This window comes from Tachypleus tridentatus, chromosome 7 (assembly GCF_004210375.1).
Source record: "Tachypleus tridentatus isolate NWPU-2018 chromosome 7, ASM421037v1, whole genome shotgun sequence".
In the NCBI taxonomy this organism is placed as follows: Eukaryota; Metazoa; Arthropoda; class Merostomata; order Xiphosura; family Limulidae; genus Tachypleus; species Tachypleus tridentatus.
The window spans coordinates 121,703,893-121,712,915 of NC_134831.1; the positions used below are offsets into that span (position 1 = coordinate 121,703,893).

Consider the following 9,023-nt stretch of genomic DNA (forward strand, 5'->3'; position numbering starts at 1 on the left):
TTGCATACTCATTAGTTTATGTGCTTTTCTCTTATTTTTCTGATTGAATGGTGTCTTTCATTACTTTTCATTTTCTTTCTAACATAAAACTGAATTATCAAATTAAGTCAGAGAACTTCTTCAGTTTTCAGGTATAATATAAAATGAAAACAAACAGTATGCTGCATAAAACCAAATGTAGAAAACCTACAGAAATGTATACAAAGTATTATCGGTTACGAACACTGTAAATCTCGTAGAACCTGGAAGTACTTAGTTGGTCTGCTGGATAAAAAGAAATTGAACTGTGAAAGAACTTACATATCTTAATTATTTAATTCACAATCCAAAAGTAACTGTCTAACAAAAGAAAAACCTTCGTCTAAACGTAGAAAGCTGTTTTCTCTAATTATATTTTTCTTCAATGTTGACTTTTGGATATTTATCAATGAAGAATAATAAATGTTAGATAAATAATGGTAACTTAGATTTTCAGAAAGAATCCAGTCTGATAACTTGTTTTCTGAAATGCAGGGCTGCTACATGAAAATCCATATGTGGCTGATGGAGCGTTTGTACATCATGGGTATTATATGTATGACATTTGCTTTCATCCAGCTGTTTGGTCTGATTTCTGCCATGTTACTGATATGTACAGTGGAAGATAAGAGGAAGTCAAGATGACGTAGTTAAACCATCGATATATTCTCTCTTATTGGTGTGTCAGTCTAGTGGAATCTATAGACTATTTTGTCTCCCATCTTAACTAAAATAAGTGGGGATTGTAGTTGCTGTGATTAAACACCTTATGGTTGTCTATCTAGGAAGTGTTTGTTTATGAGTTATCTAGTTTATTGTTAATTGCCAATAAGTGGCATGTGGATTTGTATATATGATATATTTTCTTCAATGTTTTCCAGTACTGTTTTAAAAGCATGTACTTTAATCCAGAATACATTTGTAATTATTTGTTATAAGTGTTTTAATCTATGTATTAAGGTAAAACCTTTACATGGGAATTTTTAACATTAGAAAATATTGGATGTTAAAACTATATATATATATATGTTAAAAACTAGAAATATTTAGGTGAAATCTTTTTACTTGGTACTGCAGACAGTCTTGATTAATATATAAATTTGTACGTGAGTTAAGTTCACGATGAATTCAGTTTTGAATGGAAAAAGTTTTGTTGACTAATGTTTCTCAGTTCGTGATGACGAGAAATCAACTTGGAGTAAAAACGTATTCTCAAGATGGCTGGTATGGGTATTAAAACTTTAATTGAAATAAAGTACAGAAGAACCTTTCGACCTTCTTAGATCATCTTTATGTAAGAAAGAGAGAGTTGCATTTTTGAATTTTCTGTTTCTTAAGTGTTGGTATAACAAGTTTTGTTAGGAATGAAAACCTCACTTGCACATGTGTTTGTCACTTAATAATCACTACGACAACTGTTTAAATGAAGTCAGATGTGCTTCATTTCAAGTTAAACATAAATTTAGAAAGTGTAGTTGTAAACTCTCTCTTTGTTAACCTGAAGATGACCTAAGAAAGTTGAAACATTGTTCTGTACTTTATTTCAATTGAAGTTTTAATGTTTCTCAAGACCAGCATTTTATACAGGTTTTTAAATATTGCTGTAGTTTGAACAGAGAGAAATTTCTATGATAAGTTACACGGGGAATAACGTGAAATTTCTAACCTGTCTTCTTTAATATACTGTATATATTTTAAATGAAACTTTTGCATAACCACAAATATATAATTTCTTGAAGAGACTTATAATATTTTTACAATAAATTTGCATAGTATTTGTAGATATAGTATTTAAGAGTCTATACTGTCATGTAACCATCTTTAACAAATTAAGGCCTGCAGGAAGTACTATCCCTCAGTTACTTATGACTAATAAAAACCAGGTTTCAGTACTTGTGTTGTGATAACCGTTATACAATGTTGTACTGAGTAGCATGCATGAAAGGCTGTTTATGGCTTACAGTAATTCATCATTAGGTTTGTAATTCCATTCTCTAGAACAGGGATAGTTGTAATAATATAGGAGTCATTGGTCACTTCTATAATAGTTAACCATGAAGTCTGTGAGATGCCTGTAATGATAACCAATCAGGCACATTATTCATACTTAAAGCTGAGTTTGCAGTATACTGTTGAGTGAATGTATGAATTTGAAGAAACACCTGTTTAAAACTAACTTCAAAGTACAAATACTTCACTTTTGTTGGACAGAAACATCTGATCTGTTTTATGTGTGGAATGTAGTTTGTTGAATGTTGTGTTATGTACCAGATCATCCAAGCAAAGAATGCATTTGTCACAAAGATCTTTAATATTAAATATTAGAATCTCTTTAAAAAAATTATTAACATCTACTCACAACAATGCACTACTGCAGTGTACCTCACTGGGACAGCAGTAAGTCTTTGGATTTACAATGCTAAAATCAGGGGTGAAATTCTCCTCATTGGACACAGCAAATAGTCCCCATGTGACTTTGCTATTAGAAAACAGACATTCACTACTGCAGCCACTACGTGAAATTGTTATCAATAACTTATCAACCTCCAGTTCTTAAATTGGCCACAGAGGGCTAAGTGATTTGTGCCTAATAATTGTAGAAGGCAGATACAAAGTTCCATTGTTAATTAACAACAGGGGTGAAATTCTGCTGTCACTCACTGGTACTGAGTTAAAACCTGTTTTCCTTAAGGTGATACTACTACTGGTACTTATTTGAGTTTCTTTGTTGTTGTTTTATGTTTACATAGATTCTTTATTCAAAAACAGATTCACTTACCCAGCTGAGTACCTCGACTTTTTTATATATATATAATTTAACCCCTCATTAACAATGTTTCACAGATTGTATCTTTTAGATTAGGTCCTCTATCAAAATATTTGTAAAGGACTTGTTTAAACCCACAGTCATACCTATGTTTTTGAGTGCTTTTGTATCTATGCTGGATTTGATTACTTGTTGTATTTGCAAGTGTAGAAACTTTTAGTTCTTTGCTGTAATTATTTACTTTTGACCAACTGATAAAAACCCTTAATTAGCCAAACATGGCCAAGTCATAAGAATATTGGATTATGGATCTTTGGAGTCCATCATTCACATCACATTACTGCTAAAAAAAACAACTGAACTCCACACATTGTGGAAACGGGTGCATTATAAGAGTAACAGCCATATCTCAGTCATACAAAAGTAGCTCAAAGGATAGTTGTAGATGTTGTCAACAAGCTGCTTTTTCCTGATTTTATTAATCCAAAATTATGGAGATAACCCTTGAATAGCTTTGCATGAACATCCAAAAACAGAAAAACAAATGCAATTTTTTACTTGCCTTAAGCCATCTAGTACATTTCCAGATTAAATCTGTGGAATACCTTTGTATTTGCTAAGACATTAATGATTTGCTGTTTAAAATATTGTGAAGTCATTTATCTTGGTGGAGGACTTAGTTTTTCATCAGTCTTTAACAGAACTATTGTATACAAGTCTGGAATAAAATACATGGAACAAAAGATAGGGTGTTAAGGGATACAAGAGCTACTACAGATGGTGAGTATATTTAAATCAAATTACTTATTGAATACTAAAAAAATGTTTGGTATAATTAATTTTATAAAATACTAATTTTGTAATACATTATTTTAACCTGTCTGGTTGATCATCTTTGGTCTGACTGTCTATTTATTTGTAATATGGAACTTAAGACCTTCGTTACCTAAATTTTCAGTTTCAGTAAATTTGTTTCCACAGTTCCCTTTGTTAATAGTGTTTAACTACCTAAACACTTGTGTCAAAGTTCACTTTTCGGATGTCATCTTTTGTTACAAGTATTTATTCTGTTATGAAGCAGAAACATCAGTGCCAACATATATAAAGCGAACAGTGTGGATGTATTATAGACAACTCCTAGCTTATTCCATTTTATTTATAAATCAGATTTGTGTGTGTGCATGTTATTTCTTTTCATACACACATTTCTTTTCTATATAGTGAAGTAAAACAGATTCAAGATCCAATAGAAATCAGGTTTATCAGACACTATTCATTTTTATCAACACATCTAACAAAAATAAATTTCTGTGACCTTGCATTCTGTAAACATTACAAAGCTTATAATCAATGTTAGTGTTGGAATATAAACATAACAGAACTATACATATTAGTTCAGATTGCCAACAAAAGCAACATATCTGTTAATGTTGACCTCATGGTTATACTGTATTGTGCAAAAGTGTTATAACAAAGTCAAAAATTAGATTTCAGTCTACTTTTAAAGGACAATGGAAGATAAATCACATGAGAAACATCAACATATCATTAACCTCCATATTTAGTACAACAAAAACTCAGTGCTTTAGTTCAGCAAACAGTTAATATTTTGCGTGTCTCCCTTTTGCTTTAATAGCGACAAATAGTCTTACAGGCATTGTTCCAACATATTTAATCAAAGTGTCCTTTGGAAATTTATTCAAAATGTCTAATACACTCCCATAAAATTTCTTTGGAAGTAACTTTTGATTTGTCAAGTTTTTGAAGTACTGAGTTGAGATGAGGGCTTTGCAGCTTCATTCTTAACTTGGTAATTTCTGTATCAGTTGTATGAGTGTTTGGGGTCATTATCTTTTGGTAGTAGAATCCTTTATCAATAATATGCAAGCCACTGGGTACACCATGATGGATAAGTATCTGATGGTAGTTGCACTAATCTCTTTTTATATCTATTTTACAAATATTTCCTGTCACCTCAGCAGAAAAAAACAACCCTAAATCATCAAACTGCCTCCCCATGCTTCATGGTAGGTGCTATGCATTGAGGGAAGTATTTTTCACCTTTCTTTCACCAGACATATAACCTATAATGTGAACACAGCATTTCAAACTTGGACTCATCTGTCCATAACACCCTTTTCCAGTCATTGACAGACCATTTTATGTATGTTTTAACAAATGTCAGTGTCTGAATAATATTTGAAGATTAATTTTTTTTTTTTAATTGCCACAACTAAATATTCTGGAGTCTTCATGATACTGTAGATCTGGACACTTTTCCATCATTTGGTTCATGGTTGTTTATCTCATGCTTGAGATCAGTAACAGTCTTCCTTCTGTCTTGGAGGCTACATAAACAAAGATACTTAACATCAATATCACTGAGTTCAGGTGTTCTGCCTCTTACTTTCCTATCTTCAAGTTTACCTGTCTAGGTCTCATGATCAAGAGTGTACTTGAAAGTTTTTGGGGAACAGTTCAAGTCTGCAGCAATTTGTCAGAGTCCAACCAACATCATGTAAAGTTTTCATGTGAACTTTCTACTATACTCATTTTGGAGCCGTGGCATGACAACCAAACTTAATATATAGTGTAAACATTGTTTTTATCAAGGTTTATTTGTGGAGTGTTATTAAACTGATTTCTTCCAGCATACACAGGTACCATGTATAGCTTCTTTCTATATACTTTAAAAACTGCATGGGGCACCATGACAGTTATATCAGACCATACATTTGATCACTGTGTTCACTCAAACAGAACCCTTATGACATGCCCTTGGTACAAGTATATGGTAATTATAAAGAATGATAAGTATTCTTACCCTGGTTTATTCAGTTATCAACAGTGAAGCATTATCATAGTGTTGTAATTTATATTATGTAATGACATGGAAGAAGTAGTCCCATAAAATAGAAATAATGACTAAATATTCTCTTAACACTTTCACACAGTATTTCATGTTTGTTTCTTTTATTTAGGTGCCATACATTTCTACAAAACTAGTACTTACTCGTATATATATCTAAGACATAATGAAAGTAACATAGGTAATAGGTGTTCCTTTTGAGTTTCTGTTGAATCCTCTAATTAATGTTATGATCATAACAGCTGTTGGCCAAAATAAGTTTTTCATTGTTTGTCTTTTTTGTATTGTTAATAATGTACTGTATTGGTATTTGATTTCTTTTGTGCAAATTTATTTTGTATTAAAAATACATTAACTATATTTAATGATTTTTGAATACTTTAGTTAACATTTGTTAAAATTTAAAATTCATTATAAATGTTTATATTGTATTAAATGTTTGATATATTTATTGAGATTTACTGAGGTATCTAACTTTGTTGGAAAGTGGTGGGTTGTGCCAAAAAAAAATTTTGACAGCTGTATTTTAGAATCTCTGACAAGCAAAGGAAATATTTCCAGTGTTTTATAGCTGTCAAAAACATTGGTTCTGCTTTGTAAAAAAACAAATTAGTGGTATGTCTGCAGAATTACAACATTGTAAACTGGTTTTTGATACCCATGGTGGGCATAGCACAGATAGCCTACTCTGTAACTCCTTGTAATTACAGATGTCTGATCATGAGTTTGATAGCTTTGACGTAGTTGTGATAACAGTTTATGTACACTAGTGAAGAAAGTGAGAGTGGTGGTTTCCTCCTGTGATTTAACATGTGCCTTTGTGTGTCAATCACCTGTGAATTATTGTTCACCGAACAGCATCGTTATTACATGATTTTGATGTTTCTATTTCTTTGTATGAGTAATATATAGCTATAAGAACGATTCTTCAAATAGTAAATGAAACAAAGTTCTGTATTCTATTCAGTTATTTTAGTATTAAGTCATTCTTTTATCAAGTTTTTATTTGAAATTGCTTAAAACAAAACCCTTGATATGCAAGAAATTGAATTATTTTTGTTTTAATTCTTAAATAAGAAAATAGTTAACTTATCATAGGTTATATTTCATTTAAAAATGACATATGTTACAAATAATTAAAAAGAGTTGAACATAATGTTTTATTAAAGAAAAAGTACTTAGTTTAATTGTATTAAATGTTAAGACCAATCAAACATGTTAATTTAAAATATTTAATATATATTTGGAAAGTCTTGAATGTTTCTTAAGGCAAACAAATCTCAAGTTATTACTTATCAATACACAATTTAGGTCTATGAGTAAATTTCTAACATAATTTAGTTTGATAGAATATAATAACAAGAAATAATGTGTTAATTTTTACAAGACTTACGAATGTTTTGATAACTCACATTTTCTGTAGTTCTTACATGATACTTAATTAGTAATTTAGGTGTAAGTGAAAATAATATTATGCAGAATAAATACATGCAAACTAGTACAGAACTAAACTTGTTGTACCTAACCTTGATTGCCACGTTGTATCTAAAAGTGGATTATTTCTTCTTTCTTATTATCACTTATTTTGAATTACACAAGGTGATTGTAGTTATTTCTTTCTCTTGGTTTCAAACAATAAACTTTTAAATATCAAAGGATGTCATAAGTAAATGAAACTTTACAGGTAGTATAGTTAGATATCAGCTATAAACATTCATATAATATATTGTTTTTTGTCCACTGCTGGTACAGCGGTAAGTCTATGAATTTACAATGCTAAAATCAGGGGCTCAATTCCTCTTGATGGACTCAGTAGATAGCCCAATGTGGCTTTGCTATAAGAAAACAAACACACACATGCATATAAGAAATTTTCAAAGGGACTTTTTTTCTAAGCTCTTACAGTTACTAAATATTTCAAAGCCCTTATAGTGTCACACGATTTCTCAGGAAGTTAATAGGTGATCAAGATAGTTAGTGAACGTAGATGTTGTTCCAAACTTTTACCCTTGTATGTGGTTTGTTATAATCAATTTTTAAGGACTTAAAGGTCAAAATTATATATAAAACTAAAGACAAAAGCCTATAATTAGATACATTTGTATAGTTATATTTTGTAACTAAGAAATTAATATTACTGGATTCTGTCATTAGTGCCTTACGTTTTTAAGTATTAATTATGAAAGGTTTTCAAACCAAAACTAGTGCCAATGAAAGAAATAAATCAAGAAAAACTGAGTGCTATTTAAAAGTGTCAGAAAAGCTTCTGTTACAAGTGAAAGGATATGTTTTTACTTTGTGATTGTACAAGTATATGATGTACAACAGGGATTTGTTTCCAGGTAGAGGTTTGAGATAATATTTAGTTATTTTGTGGTGGTTTTATACTCTAATAGAGAATGAAACATCTGTTTAGTTAGCACAACGTAGATATGTGATTGATGTTATTTGTTTGGAAAAACTCACTATAAATACACATCTAGCAATGAGATAAATTTTATACTCAGGCTGTGAAAATAAGGCAATATGATTATTCTCGTAATACGTGCAAAATCTGGAATCTCTTCATTGTAAATGTTTGGAACTTTTCTGTGTAAGACGTATTTTTTTTTATGAAAGAACTTGGTCGTTACAGATAGCACATTGTGTAGCTTTGTGCTCGACTTCAAAAAACTTGATCCTGTGTATGTATAAATCGATTTTTTTTATAAACCTGTTTAAATGTATCATCCATGTATTAAAGAAATCAGATGTACCAAATCACATTAATAAAATATTTTAATTAACTGGGTGTTATTGCTATGCATGGTAAATTGCAAGATGCACATACAAAAGAGACAATATTTATTTATTACACAAGCATAAAAAATAGTAAGGAATAATACACATAGGTGGCGTTTACCTTTCTCGAGGAATAATGTTTTTAAAATTTTCATAACATATAAATGTTGCTAACTTGTGACTCGCAGAACTGAATTGTTTAACAATATCTGCCTCGATGTGCATGCTGACCTTGTGACACATGAAGCTCCGTGTTTGGGAATTTTTGGTTAGTCCAAATCCATAGGATACCACTCTACCAAAATAATACATTAGGGATTTATCTGAATTAGTTATACTCTTTACCAAAACGTAATATATTAGGTACTTACCTTAGCAGCTGTTTCTATACTGAAACACAAAATACATTACATATTTATCTAAGTAATTGTCCCTGTACTAAAATACGTAATACATTAGATGTTTACCTCAGCAGATGTTCCTATATTAAAACACATGATGCATTAGGTAATTACGTTAGTTGTTCCTATATTAAAACACACAATACATTAGGTAATTACCTTAGTTGTTCCTAAGACAGTCATGTGT

At 30.6% G+C, this 9,023-nt stretch overlaps 1 protein-coding gene across 14 annotated transcripts in view; it reads left to right on the forward strand.

The window, feature by feature from the left end:
• The window catches only part of LOC143256506 (tetraspanin-4-like), a 44,731-nt gene extending 36,291 nt beyond the window's left edge, over window positions 1–8,440 (forward strand). For all 14 annotated transcript variants that reach the window (XM_076513820.1, XM_076513821.1, XM_076513819.1 and 11 more), the window contains one exon: window positions 514–8,440. In XM_076513820.1, coding sequence (XP_076369935.1) covers window positions 514–663 — 150 coding nt within the window. In that variant the 3' untranslated portion in view covers window positions 664–8,440. The remainder of the gene's footprint in view (window positions 1–513) is intronic.
• Window positions 8,441–9,023: the final 583 nt, after the last annotated feature.